Source organism: Arachis ipaensis, chromosome B02, assembly GCF_000816755.2.
Source record: "Arachis ipaensis cultivar K30076 chromosome B02, Araip1.1, whole genome shotgun sequence".
Lineage (NCBI taxonomy): Eukaryota > Viridiplantae > Streptophyta > Magnoliopsida > Fabales > Fabaceae > Arachis > Arachis ipaensis.
In genome coordinates, this window is record NC_029786.2 from 62841957 (window position 1) to 62856138 (window position 14182).

The window sequence follows — 14182 nt, forward strand, 5'->3', positions numbered from 1 at the left end:
CTTATTTTAAAAAAAATATATTTTTTCATAAAAGAAATTGATATAAAGTTCTAAACAAACATTGAGTATCTCAAAAAGCTTTGCAACTTTTGGAAAACCAGAACAATATGCAAGTCTTTCTATTTTGCTTTGTTGCAATTCCTCTTCATCTGCACATTAGCACGAATTTTCAATGCAAATCAAATAATGCATTCAGTACACTCAATTGTCTAGATGAGAGTGGTAATGGTGGTAACATTATCTGCCCCTCGTATGATTCTTATGAATTCTCTACTTACTCAAAGCTATCACAAAACAAGCTCACGACTTGCTTGCCAATTCACCACTTCGCTCGGTTTCATTGAAAGCCCATTTGTTCGTTATGTTAAACAAGAATTCAGGTCAGCACACTACTTGGAACTCAAAATTCATGCATGCCCATTTGATTAAAACTTGTGATTTGCAGTCTGATATCTTCGCTGTGAATTCTTTGCTTGATTTTCACTGCAAATCTGCTGACATGGTTGTTGCCCGCAAGCTGTTTGATTTAATTCCTATTCCAAATGATGTTTCGTGGAACATCATGATATCTGGTTATAGGCAAAATTCAATGTTTGAGAATTCGTGGGAGATGTTTAGTAGGATGCGTTCGGTTGGTGCCAATCCTAATGAGTTTAGCTATTGGAGCGTTCTTTCGGCTTGTGTTGCTCTGCAAGGTCCTTTATTTGGTGAGCAAGTTTTTTCACTTGTTTTGAAAAATGGGTTCCTTTCCAGTGGTTTTGTTCAGACTCAAATGTTACAAACGTTTTCCAAATTCCATGGCTTTAAGGAGGCTCTTAGGTTTTTTAATTATCTTTCATGCACTAATGTGGCATGTTGGAATACTATTATTTCTGGGGCAGTTAAAACTGGAGAAAGCTGCGTTGCTTTGAATTTGTTTCGCCAAATGTTGCGAGCATATCTGATGCCAAATAGTTATACATTTCCAAGCGTCTTAACAGCATGTTGTATCCTTAGAGATATGCAGATGGGTAAAGTTGTTCATGGTTGTGTTGTCAAATGTTGTGCAACTGATATCTTTCTCAAGACTGCTATTGTTGATTTTTATGCCAAATTTAGGTGTATGGATTAAGCTTTTAGAGAATTCTCACATGTCAGTCCATAATGTGGTTTCTTGGACTGCAATAATTTCTGGGTTTGTGCAAGACAATGATATTTTTTCTGCATTAAAGCTTTTCAAAGATATGAGGCAAATAGGGCAGGAGATAAATAGCTATACCCTTACGAGTGTGCTTTCTGCATGTGCAAAACCTGGGATGATTGATCTGGCAGTCCAAATTCATTCCCTGATATTAAAATTAGGGTTCTATTTGTACCTTAATGTTGGGGCTGCTTTGATCAACATGTATGCAAAAATGGGAGAAGTTGAACTATCAGAATTAGCCTTCAATGAGATGGAAAATAAGAAGGATCAAGGCACCTGGGCAGCCATCCTGTCATCTTTTGCACAGAACCAAAAGTCTAGGAGGGTGGTTGAGTTATTCCGGGTAATGTTAAGAGAAGGAGTGAAACCTAATGAGTATTGTATTAGTAGTGTGTTAAGTATTATTAGCTGCTTAACTTTAGTGACACAGATGCATAGTTACACTTTAAGGTCTGGGTTCGTGACTGAAGCTTCGGTCGGCTTTTCCCTTTTCACAATATACTCAAAGTGTGGCAATTTGGAGGAGTCTTATAAGGTTTTTCTGCAAGTTCCGGTAAAAGACAATGTCTCGTGGACCTCCATGATTGCTGGTTTGGCAGAGCATGGATATGCAGAGCAAGCTCTTCAGCTGTTTAGAGATATGATATATCAAAAAATTCTCCCCGATCATATGGTCTTAATACCAACTCTATCTGCTTGTTCCACGCTTCAGTCCTTGCAGATGGGTAAAGAAATTCATGGCTATGCTTTTCGTTTAGGAATAGGAAAAAACTCAGCCTTTTGCGGAGCATTGGTAAATATGTATTCAAAGTGTGGAAGCTTGAATTTGGCAAGGACAGTGTTTGATATGCTACCCGAAAAGGATGCATTTGCATGCTCTTCGATGGTTGCAGGATATGCCCAAAGGGGCCTAATTGAAAAGGCATTTTTGTTATTCCGTGAGATGCTCTTCGCTGATGTATCAGTGGACTCTTCCGTAATTTCATCCATTCTCGGAGCTGCTGCAATTTCGTATCAATCAGAAATCGGAACTCAATTGCATGCCTACGTCCAAAAATTGGGTTTACAAGCAGATGTTTATATTGGAAGTTCGCTAATGACAATGTATTCAAAATGTGGAAGTATTTTAGAATCCAAAAGGCGTTTGATGATGCTGAGAAGCCAGATGTAATAGGTTGGACATCCATGATTGTGAGCTATGCTTATCATGGTAAAGGCGTAGAGGCCTTAGAAGCTTATGAACTAATGAGAAAAGATGGAGTAAAACCTGATGCAGTAACATTTGTTGGGATTTTATCAGCTTGTAGCCATAGTGGGCTGGTTGAGGAAGCCTTCTTCTATCTTAATTCAATGCTCATAGACTACGGCATTACACCTGATCATCGACATTACGCTTGTATTGTCGATGTGCGAGGCCGATCCGGCAGAGTCCGAGAGGCTGAAAGTTTCATAAATGAGATGCCTATTGAAGCTGATGCTTTAATATGGGAAACTCTGCTTGCTGCTTGCAAAGTCCATGGTGATTTCGAGCTTGGAAAGGTAGCAGCCAAAAAGTTTATGGAGTTCATATCAAGTGATGCTGGAGCTTATGTTTGTCTCTCTAATATTTGCGCAGATGTAGGACAGTGGGAAGAAGTGGCCAAGATTAGGAGCTCGTTGAATTGGACTGGGATGAAGAAAGAGCCTGTTTGGAGCCTCATGTGAAGTGTAATAGTGACATAATTTTGTTCCAGTATCTCTAGAAAAGGATAAAGAAGTCATTGACTTTTTGTCCCGTAAATATTTTCGTCCTGATGATTTAAAAATACTTTTAAATCCCTGATCTCTTTAAAAGTTGAACATATGAGTCCCTCCGTTCATGAGTCCGTCAGACCCAACAAAAAAATCTGATGTGGCTCCCGTTGTGCTGACCTAGCCGTTACGGATGCACACGTAAAGAGAACCTTTTCAAAACGGGACAAATAAGTCCACCTTGGTAGCTTTGCAACTCACTTCAAACTTCTTATGTTTGTTGTCACCTATCAACTATGCACACCACTCGCAATATTTTCTTTACTGAAAGAACTAAAATAGCAAATGAGAAAGAAAAAAATGAGCAAATTGATACAAAATTATAAATGAGCTTTTCAACTTAGACAAAATCAACAGAACTCAATTTTTTGATATCATTTTATTTAGATTCAAAAGTAGTTTTCTTTTTTTTTTTATATCAAACCATCTGTGGACAAAATAATTATATAACGTGTCTTCCAAGTATCTCTTAGAGTTTGATTCTTACGAATCAAGTGTTGTTCATACCATACTGATCTTAAAAAATGCTTTATTTTTTCTTTCATCACTTTTGTAGCTTGCATTATTTGTGTGTCATGTTCTTGATGCTTATATCGTGAAGATCTACGTAATATTTTGTTATTAATGTTATTTTATCTTTGCAAGGAAGACTCTGGATTCGTTCCCTATTAGTGTATGGGTTATTTGGTTCTTCTCGACAGCTTGCGATTGGTCTAGTCGCATTGGTTTCTCTCTTACGTTCCAACGTGCTAAATAGCATAGCTGATCCATCCAGTAAATTATACACAGCTGGCAATACTATTGGCTCTTATGGTTAGGATAATGGAGTGCATAATGAGAATCTTGAGGTATTTTTTTTATTCTCATTTTGTGAATATAGGTTTAGTATTTTATCAAGGCTCTGAATGCATGTATGGGCATTCCCTCCACGGATGCATCAGTAACGGCTAAGTCAGCACAACAGAAGTCACATCAGATGTTAGTGTTGGGTCTGACAAACCCATATGCCATATTAATAGAGCGACTCATATGTCCAACTTTTAAAGAGATTAAGAATTTAAAAGTATTTTCAAATCGTAAAAACAAAAATATCCGCAGAACAAAAAATTAGGAACTTATTTATCTTTTTCTTTTTTGTTTATTAGATTCCTTGCACAAAGTATTTACAATTCATTGTATAGAACCAACATCTAATCAATAATTTAAGATTTATTTTAAAGTTTTTTAAATTTTAAAAATTATCTAAAAAAATTTTTTTTGGTTAATGAAATACGAGGCATTTTTCAGCCACATACCTAAAAGGTACTCACACCAGTACTTGTATGATTGTAATTCTCAAAAAAATGATTCCCAATAATCATTTCTGCAATCCTAAACAACAAAAGTAAACTACCATTTACAAATCTATCTAAAAAAATAAAAGAATTTGTACCTATAAAAAATATGCTTCAATCAATAAAATTACTCAAGTCTAGAATTATCTAAATTTATTAAATTAATACTCCTAACCAAAATTCTAAAAATCAAGCTAATAAAATTAAAGATTCAATGATTTAATCAAGGTTTAACTAGAATTGAATCGAATATAATAAAATATGGGCCTACTACACATCCATGTAACAATTTAACCAAGTTGGCTCAAACCCAAAACAATTAACGCGCTTCCAATCTCATTAAAAAAACGTGACTTCCACACGCCCCATACAAACGAAACGACTACTTCATTCGCGCTTCATTATGAAAAAACGTTCATTCTTCTTCAACACACACGAAACCACTTCGTTTTTTCGAATCTCTCTCAACATCACTCAAATTTCAATCACATTCACTGCGAAAATCACTACTAGTAAGGAAACGGAAGAAGATTTCGCAAGCAACAACCAGAAACGAACAAAAACAGCAACAAAGACTACAAAAGGTATGAGAAAACTACTGTTCATTTGAAATCAAGCAATGTCACGTTTCTCCTAGTTGCATTTTAGTTTTACTGGATTGATTTGTTTCGTTTAGTAGATGGAACTATTGTGCATGCATTTTTACAGTATAACTAGGGCTTGGAATGAAATTTGTTGTTATTTTCGTTCAATTCAGTGAATAGTGTAACTAGGGTTTTAAGATATACGTGCTTGTTCTTACTGGTGTGGATAGTTTAACTAGAGTTTTGAAATTGATTGTTACTATCTTCAGTACTTCTTTTGCATGGAGGAATACTATTCTTGTTGATTAAAAGTTGATCATTCTTACTGGTTCTGTGCATGAATGAGTTTCGGTTCAGTGACCTTTGTGATTTTGGTTATGTGCATGAATGAGTTTCGGTTCGGTGGCTTGTGGTATTTTAATTGACTTGATTAAGATATACATGTTTGTGCTTATTGGCGTATTAAGTGAAGTATTGACCAAACTTTTTTCTTACAGCAAAACAGAACAAGACAATGGCAACAATGAAGGAGAAGTCGCACTATAACGTAAGCACATTAAATATATTTATCCGCTTTCATTCGAATAATATCTATTTTCTATTATAAATATATCCTCACATTCAGTTTCATAACTTGTAGAAAACTCATTATTGCATGTGCCAAACAAAGGCAATGGCAACAGTGTACATGGATATGACTCAAGAAAAAAAAGATATAGTGGAAGAAATGGGATTTGGTGCCCTGGCACATGTCCCAGAAATGAATGTCTCTCATGCCCTGTTGAGAGAATTGATTGATCACTTTGATGAAGAGAAAGGATGTCTGAAAACTCTCTAGGGCAGAATATACATAACTCCTCGGAAAGTAGCAGTTGCCCTCGGCATAACTAATGGAGGTAATACACTTTTCACTTACTGCTTATTTTCAGTTCATTGGTTTACAAAAAATTAAACTGAGCCTTTTTTACTGATTTGTGCTACTAAAATATTGAAGGGAATTATTTTGATGATAAGGTTGATTACAACAATCTGAATCCAGAAGACAAGGAAATATTTGACAGTCTCAAAAATATTTCCTTGGCGACTTTGACAAGGAATGTGCTGGATATGAGCGTAGAAGGGGAGGAGAACCGGAAAAAATTCAAGAGGACTTTTGTTGTCTTCATCCAAAAGTGCTTCTTGCTTCCCACAACGGTAAGTGTGGCCTCCCCAATCCATAAGCCACCGATCTTTCATGTCGACAACATTTGGAAATGGGATTGGGCAAAGCATGTGCTCAACTTCTTGATGAAAGGAGTTGAAAAAAGAGAAAGGGGAGGAAACAGTCTGTTGATGGCTGTGTTTTTGTGTTGATATTGATATACTTTCACGAAACCAAGTTCCTTCGCCCGTTCGCACCTGATGCTCCCCCAGCACCTTGAGTGGCTCATTGGACAAAGCAAATGATGCTTGAACGGATTTCTAAAGAAGCAACAGAACCATTGGTAAACACTCTACTAAAATTTCCCTTACAATTTGTTTTCAAATGCTTTTAAAATACTCTACTAACTAAATAAACTTCTGTTTTAGGTTATAACTAATTTATTTGTCATACTGGTAATTGTTCACCATATGAACCTTTTTCGGTTCGGTGAGCTCGCATTTTGCTTTAGCTGATTGTTACTGTATTCAATTGAGTCCTTGTGCATGCAAAAATGTTTCTTTGATCATTAAATAATTATCATGTTTTATGGATTTTTATTCATCACATTAGTATCATTCGGTAAACTGGGTTACTCATGTTGATTAAATAGTTGTTATTGTATTTCTCATTAAATAATTGAGTCCTTGTTTCTGTTTTAGGAACTTCTGTACAAAAAAAAAGAATGAAAAAACAGAAACAAGGAAGTTGGATAAAAAAGAAAAAAGAAAGAAAATAAAAAAGAAAATTGTCGATCTGGATTCTTCTTCGAAAGAAGAAAGATTTTCCGAATCTGAATCTCAATCTGAATCCGACAAACGACCACCGGCAAAGAGAGCAAGACAAAAGAAGGTGCTTGTTGAGAAGGATTCACAATCAACAAGTGAAACTGAAAGCATTTCCATGGATTCAAAAAGCAAAAGTGAATCCAAAAACCAGTAAGTTTAATGTTCATATTGATTTCATTTAACTTGTATCTTAAATTTGTTCTTATACACTTGTTCTTATGTATTGCAGAGAAGACGAAAAAACTAGAACAAAGAAAAGAAAACAACCACCGAAGGTGGTTAAAAAGCAAACCAAAAAAAGGAAGCCTGTGCCAACAGATTCAGAGAGCACAAGCAAATCTGAAGGCCAGTAAGTATTGTTCAGCAAATGAATTCCTTTCGGTTCGGTGGTCTTCTAATTTTCGATTCTTCCTTTTAATTGTTTTCGGTTCGGTGATGTCTGTTAATTTGGTTGAATTGATTGTTATTTTCTTGTTCTTGCTTATATTTTTCTCAGTTATAAATTCGATGTATTTGTCTGTCTTACAGAGAAAAAGAAATTGAGAAAACACCCATAATAAAAAGAAAACAACCTCAAAGGGTGGCTGGTGCGCAGAAATTGTGATTACACTTTGATTATGTAAAATTCATTGCTCTTTCTTTCCCTGGCAATGGCACCAAAAACGCGATGCCAATACCATGGTTCACAACTTCGCACAACTAACCAGCAAGTGCACTGGGTCGTCCAAGTAATACCTTACGTGAGTAAGGGTCGAATCCCACGGAGATTGTTGGTATGAAGCAAGCTATGGTCACCTTGTAAATCTCAGTCAGGCGGATATAAAATAGTAATGGGGTTTTCGAAAATAATTAATAAAATAGGGATAGAAATACTTATGTAAATCATTGGTGAGAATTTCAGATAAGCGAATACGTCTGTCACTACGCCCAGCAATCGCGAGTTTGAAGCTCGTCACAGTCATTCAATCATTGAATCCTACTCGAAATACCACAAACAAGGTTTAGACTTTCCGGATTCTCTTGAATGCCGCCATCATTCTAGCTTACACCACGAAGATTCCGATTAAGAGATCTAAGAGATACTCATTCAATCTAATGTAGAACGGAAGTGGTTGTCAGGCACGCGTTCGTAGGGAATAATGATGATTGTCACGTTCATCACATTCAGATTGAAGTGCAAATGAATATCTTGGAAGCGAAATAAGATGAATTGAATAGAAAACAGTAGTACTTTGCATTAATTTTTGAGGAACAGCAGAGCTCCACACCTTAATCTATGGAGTGCAGAAACTCTACCGTTGAAAATACATAAGTGAAAGGTCCAGGCATGGCCGAATGGCCAGCCCCTCTGATCTAACAACCAGGCGTCCAAAGATGATTCCAAAGATTCTAAGATGTCTAGTACAATAGTAAAAAGTCCTATTTATAATAAACTAGCTACTAGGGTTTACAGAAGTAAGTAATTGATGCATAAATCCACTTCCGGGGCCCACTTGGTGTGTGCTTGGGCTGAGCTTGAGTGTTACACGTGTAGAGGTCATTCCCGGAGTTGAACGCCAGTTTTGCTCAATTTCAGCCAAAAAATACCTGAAATCACAGAAAAATACACAAACTCATAGTAAAGTCCAGAAATATGAATTTAACATAAAAACTAATGAAAACATCCCTAAAAGTAACTAGATCCTACTAAAAACATACTAAAAACAATGTCAAAAAGCGTATAAATTATCCGCTCATCAGTGGCAAAAAAACGAACCCAATCTGACAAGGAGTAAGTTTCTCGAATCAGATTTTCTTTTATTGATACTTTCATTTTAGGTGTATTGATACTTATTTTATGAACTTTCAGAACAGAACAAGCAAAAGACAACACTGTAGAAAGAAGAAGGCAAGCGTTGGAGACGATAAGAGAAAAGAGATAAAAAAAAAAAAAGAAATGATGGAGCTCAGTCAACACACATTGCTCCGGATCAGTTTGCCTCAATAGAGGCACGAAATGAATCCTCTGAGACGTAAGATTCAATTTTTTATACCAAGTTCTTTTCCTTTCTTTGCTTACTTTTGCTAGAACCTTTTGTAATTCCTCTTGATTCAATTAATAATAATTTATTTATCTTGGTTAGACTGCCAACTATAAATCTAGGAAGTGAACCACTCTTGCAGACTCAGGGAAGCTGCGCACCATCTGTAAATGCCCAAGACAATACCAGGTTTGTTGCACTCTTTACTTTCGGTTCGGTGCTTTCCAAAAATGAATTTTATGTGTTTCTAGACCTCTGCTTTTAATCTTAGTTTCTAATTTTAATTTGTATCTTTTTTTTAGGAAAAATACCCCAGAATCCACGGTAAAATATTTTAGAAAAAAGAAAATCCATCCAAGAAAGGTTTTTAAAAGTCCACCAGTGTAAGTTAAAAAATATTTATGTTACTCTATCAGATTTAGGTAATTAAATTTTGTTTAATTAATCTCACAGAAAATTTATTTAAACGTCAATAGCGCTATACCCAATTCTGATCTACAAATCATTCAGGTTCAACAAGAAACTCATTCTGAACCTTTGAAGATGTGAGCTTTTCAATGTCCAGATTCCCGTTTTTTAGAACAAATTCTAATTATTCAATATTAACTTCTTCCTTGTTTACATTCCTTAGAAATCCTCTTGCATTATCTCTTCCAAGTTCTCTTCAGGAAGAGTTGATCAATGATGACTTTATCTGTGTCCCTTCAGAGAGTCAAACACAACAAACCTCTGATAAAGAGTAAGTTTATAAATATTTGTTTAGCACATAAATCTTGTTCAGTTCTGTGGGTGATGAGAGAAGAATCATTTTTGGTCTAGATTTTCTTCCTAAAGAAAGGGATTACTTCGTTGCAAGCATAGCTCCAAACCAACAAACAACTCTCCCATCAAATTAAAATATCGGTTTTGTCACAAGTACAAACCCCAAATGAAAATTTACCGAAGTATTTGGACTCCGGGTCGTCTCCCTAGGAAACAATGGAATGCTCAATTACTGGCTATAAAGGGGTAAGGGGGTTTTTTTAGCTTATAAGAGGGCAAGAAAAGTAAATTCGGCAAGTGATTAAAGAAAACAAGTTAAAGGACTCTTGGCTAAGACTTAGGCAATTGAGATCATCATCCTTGTCAACAAATCGAATATTGATAATCATGAGAGGCCAACCTATTAAGTCTACTTCCCAAAAGCTTTAAGTACGTCAAATAGGTTTTATCACATCAACCCGTAAGTCCCAACCTACCTACTAATTAACTTAGTAGTGGGTTAGCGTCAATGGGTGTCAAATTGATCACCAAGGGTTCTCAAATCACCAAATCCATTATACCCAATGACTCAAATTTACCCAATTTCCTTAGCTTAGACCAAGAGTTGACAAAACTACTCAAAAACTAAGGAGAATATTTCATCAAACACATAGAGTGCAATAGAAATAAACATCATAAATTGCAAGAATAATAAAGTCTACCAACTACTAGTTGCAAGAAATGTAATATCACAACTCAATTCATCAATGAAAGAAACATCAACATCAAATTACATTAAATGTAAACCAAATCCAACATGAGTTCATCATCACAAAAGAGACATAAAAGAGAAATTAACGTTACAACTAAGAGAATCAAGGTGTAGAAATGAGAAATTATAAAGGAAACAAGATGAGATCAAGAAATTAAACATGGATATAAAATAATCTAACCTAATTCTAGAGAGAAGAGGGAGCTTCTCTCTCTAGAAAACTAACTAAATGCTCATGTTGGCTAAACTAATTGCTCTCCCTTTTCTTGGACTTCAATTCTGCATGAAATACACTCAGAAACAAGTTGGATTTGGGCCTGGGCAGCTCAGAAATCGCCCCCAGTATTTTGCCTTTAAGTGGGCCATGTGAGAGTATCAGCGCGTGCGCGCCATGTGTGCGTGCGCGTCGATTGGCAAAATCGTCACCCGTGCGGACGCGGCATGTACGCGTGCGCGTATCTATGTAAGACCACTTTTGCGCGTGCGCGCTTTGTACACGTGCGCGTTGATTGATGCATTCACAATCTTTGTTTCTTCATGCATTCTCCTCTTTGCATGCTTTTCTCCTCATTCTTTCCATCCAATACTTGCCTTATGGACCTGAAATCACTCAACAAACATATCAAGGCATCGAATGGAATTAAAGTGAATCAAAATCACCAATTTAAGGGCCTAAAAATCATGTTTTTACACTTAATCATAATTCAAGGGAGAATTACAAAACCATGCTATTTCATTGAATAAATGTGGGAAAAGGCGGTAAAATCCCCTAAAATAAGCACAAGATAAATCACGAAATCGGGGTTTATCAAATCTCCCCACACTTAAACTAAGCATGTCCTCATGCTAAAATCAAGAAAGAAGCAAATGGTATTAACATTTATTCAATGCAACTAACTAAATGCAATCTATTTACATGATGCAATAGCTTAGTCAAAATAAATCAATCTCCAAGAATACACATACAAGCACAAGGGCTAAGGTATTAGCAATCAAAGCAAACCACAATTGGGTTGAATCATTGAAAAAGTGCACAAACTTGCAAGAAAAAAATGATCATGGGTGGAAACATGTAATTGAGCGATCGAACCCTCGCCGGATGTGTATCCGCTCTATGCACTCAAGTGTATGGGGTTGATTCACTCAATTATCCCCTAATCATGCTTTTCAAGATTTATTTTTCATCTAATAATCAACAATTATTTTATGCATGCATACAAATATCATGAGGACTTCCCATAGGTTGTAATGGAGCTAGGGTCAAGGTAGGGTGCATATGGTCAAGTGAGCTTTAAATTCGAATCTTTGATTAACTTAAACTTCCCACCTAACCTATGACAAGCTAAACAATTCTAAACAATCCTAGCTATCCAATCTTCACTTTTTTACACACTCGTGTATTTTCTTTTTATATTCTCACACATATGCATTGAATTTATGAAACCTTAAATTTTGGGACATTTTGTTCCCTTTTTGTTGAAAAAAAAAATTTTTAGATAAAGCATATATACAAGAGCATCAATGCATATGGTTTGCACATGATTAATACATGAGTATGTACCCAATTCTTGAAAATTTCTCAACAAAAACACAAATACACTTTTATCTCTACCTAATGTACCCAACTTTTCCAAAATCAAATGATAAACACTCTCACTAGCCTAAGCTAATCAAAGATCCAAACAAGGGATATTTATTGTTTTTCACTTAAGCTTGTAATGTGCTACAATTATGAACAAATGGGTTAAGCATAGGCTCAAGATTGGTTAACAATGGGAGATAAAAGGTTGGTTATTTGGGTAAGTGAGCTATTTGAACAATGGCCTCAATCATATAAATGCATGTATATACAAAATAATAGACATAAAGAATCAAACAAATCAAAGATTACACTCATAGGAAGAGAATAATGCACGCAAGAATGAAAGTAAGTGGTCATGTATGATGTAACCACACAATTAGACTCAAATCTCACATGCTTGTGTTCTTTGCTCAAACATGATCCACAAGTGTATAATTTCAAGCAAGTTCTAAAAAAAAATTTCAACCAATTGGGGTGGTGCCCTAAAAATGAATTTCTTAAAAATTTTCATCATATTGACTAGGCTTATTCTAATGCAATGTTGTGATTTAGAAAATTTTAAAAATTTTTCCTTTTTCAATCAAAACACAATTCTTATATAAAAAGGGTTAACTAGATTTTTTTAACAATCCAAAACATTTTCCTAATCACAATCAAAAACTAAGATGCAATATATATATATATATATATAATAAAAGTGTGCAAATACCAAAATAAGGGTATCCACAATAGCAAATATGTACAGTAATTCCAAAATGATCTAAAACATAAAATGCAAAATAAAATAGAGTAGCAGAAAATAGAACGCTCGAGGCACTCCATGAAGCGAAGCAGGTGCTGCACCAACAGATAAGTCGGCTCAGGTGCTGGTGGTGATGGTAAAGATGCTGCGGCTGCTGAAGTAGAGGGGGGTCCTGCTGCTGCTGCTGATGACGAGGGCTGAGCTGCCTCCTTACTGCTCTAGCTCGGGAATGGCGTTTGGGTGGGGGCTTCTCGTGTACCCACCCACCCCATGGAATGGTAACCTCTTTCTCGTCGTCATCTAGGGGTGGTGGTGTCACGTCATCATCCTCCCACGGAACATCAGCCATCTCGATCATGCTGGTGACCAGTGTAGGAAAGGGCAATAGGCCGCGGATATGCGTGCGCCACATACTCTGTCTGATCAGTCGGGGAAAGTTTACCTCCTTCCCCTCCATCACACACCCAAACAGAACCATCATATCCATCGGAATCTCTGAGAAGTGAGTGGTGGGAAAGACATAGTGGGCGAAGATATGCTGCCAGGTCCTAGCCTCCCTCGATAGATAAGTAAAACACATCCCCTTGGGCTTCTTGTTCCCAGAATCCATCACCCAGGGAGCGTCAGGTGTAGCAATCACGCGCTTAAGTGCCTCATAATCAAATGTCATGCAGTGGATGGCTATCTCTGCCTGTTTATAGGCGCAGGTGCCATCAGGGCGATGGTAGCCCTAATAGCAGCCTCAGTGATCATAATCTCTCTACCCCGCAGCTGAACTGAATCAAGAGTGGTTCGGAAGAAGTTGCAATAGAATTCTCTCACCCATGAAGTGTTCACCCTCCCCAAATCTCTATCAACAAAATCCAATCCTAACTCCAGAATACAGGTGTTAATGGCACGCCTCATGTCATTGGGAAGGAGAATTTTCTTCTCAATGTTAAGATTCTTCTAGAAGTCGGAGAAGCGGAGCTCACAGTAGAGGTTTGAGAATTTGATTGGGTCAGTGGGTGGCAGCAGCTGATTTTCCTTATCCTCTTCATTCAGGGGATTCTTAGCATAGTTTGCATAAGGAGAGGGGGTAGAGGTCTTAGAGCACTTTCTCTTTTTGGAAGTAGTGGCTATAGACTTTCCTTTGTCTGACATTCTGAAAAATAGAGATGATACAATATAAGCAGATAGCCAAACAGATATAAAGCACTCAAAGCAAAGCATATTCATGAAGTGAAGAAAGAAAAGAAATTTCTTGGAATGCAAGCAACAGAATTCAGAATTTAAATCAGACTTCAAACCAAGAATTCAAATCACATTTGCACATTACTTGTTTATCAAGCCTAAGAAACACCATATCCAAAGGAATGATCAGAAGAGTTAAGTTGAAAACCAAAAGAAAAGTTAGTTGGTCAAACAAGTTAGAGTTAGAAATCAGTTTGAAAATCAGTGATATGGTGGTTACCGGCTCAATTC

General features: G+C 36.5%; 3 protein-coding genes across 3 annotated transcripts in view; all 3 read left to right on the plus strand.

Annotated features, from left to right (window-relative positions):
- Positions 1 to 1111, plus strand: part of LOC107627313 (pentatricopeptide repeat-containing protein At1g74600, chloroplastic-like) — a 39810-nt gene extending 38699 nt beyond the window's left edge. Inside the window, exon 3 of the mRNA XM_016330160.1 lies at positions 446 to 1111. Within this exon, the coding sequence (XP_016185646.1) occupies positions 446 to 1111 (666 nt within the window). The remainder of the gene's footprint in view (positions 1 to 445) is intronic.
- On the plus strand, positions 1131 to 2354 carry LOC107627312 (pentatricopeptide repeat-containing protein At1g74600, chloroplastic-like). The gene has a single exon (XM_016330159.1). It carries the CDS (start codon positions 1131 to 1133, stop codon positions 2352 to 2354), a length of 1224 nt encoding a protein of 407 aa, XP_016185645.1.
- On the plus strand, positions 2369 to 6313 carry LOC107627311 (pentatricopeptide repeat-containing protein At3g13880-like). The gene is made up of 7 exons (XM_016330158.1): positions 2369 to 2869; positions 3531 to 3581; positions 3676 to 3748; positions 5390 to 5439; positions 5533 to 5713; positions 5887 to 6086; positions 6200 to 6313. Exons 1-7 carry the CDS (start codon positions 2369 to 2371, stop codon positions 6311 to 6313), a joined length of 1170 nt encoding a protein of 389 aa, XP_016185644.1.

Coding starts and splice junctions, on each gene's coding strand:
- LOC107627311 (XM_016330158.1), top strand. CDS start 2,369: ATGATTGTGAGCTATGCTTATCATGGTAAAGGCGTAGAGGCCTTAGAA. Junction 3,582..3,675: donor CTTATATCGTGAAGATCTAC/GTAATATTTTGT, acceptor TCTTCTCGACAG/CTTGCGATTGGTCTAGTCGC. Junction 5,440..5,532: donor AGGAGAAGTCGCACTATAAC/GTAAGCACATTA, acceptor CATAACTTGTAG/AAAACTCATTATTGCATGTG.
- LOC107627312 (XM_016330159.1), top strand. CDS start 1,131: ATGTCAGTCCATAATGTGGTTTCTTGGACTGCAATAATTTCTGGGTTT.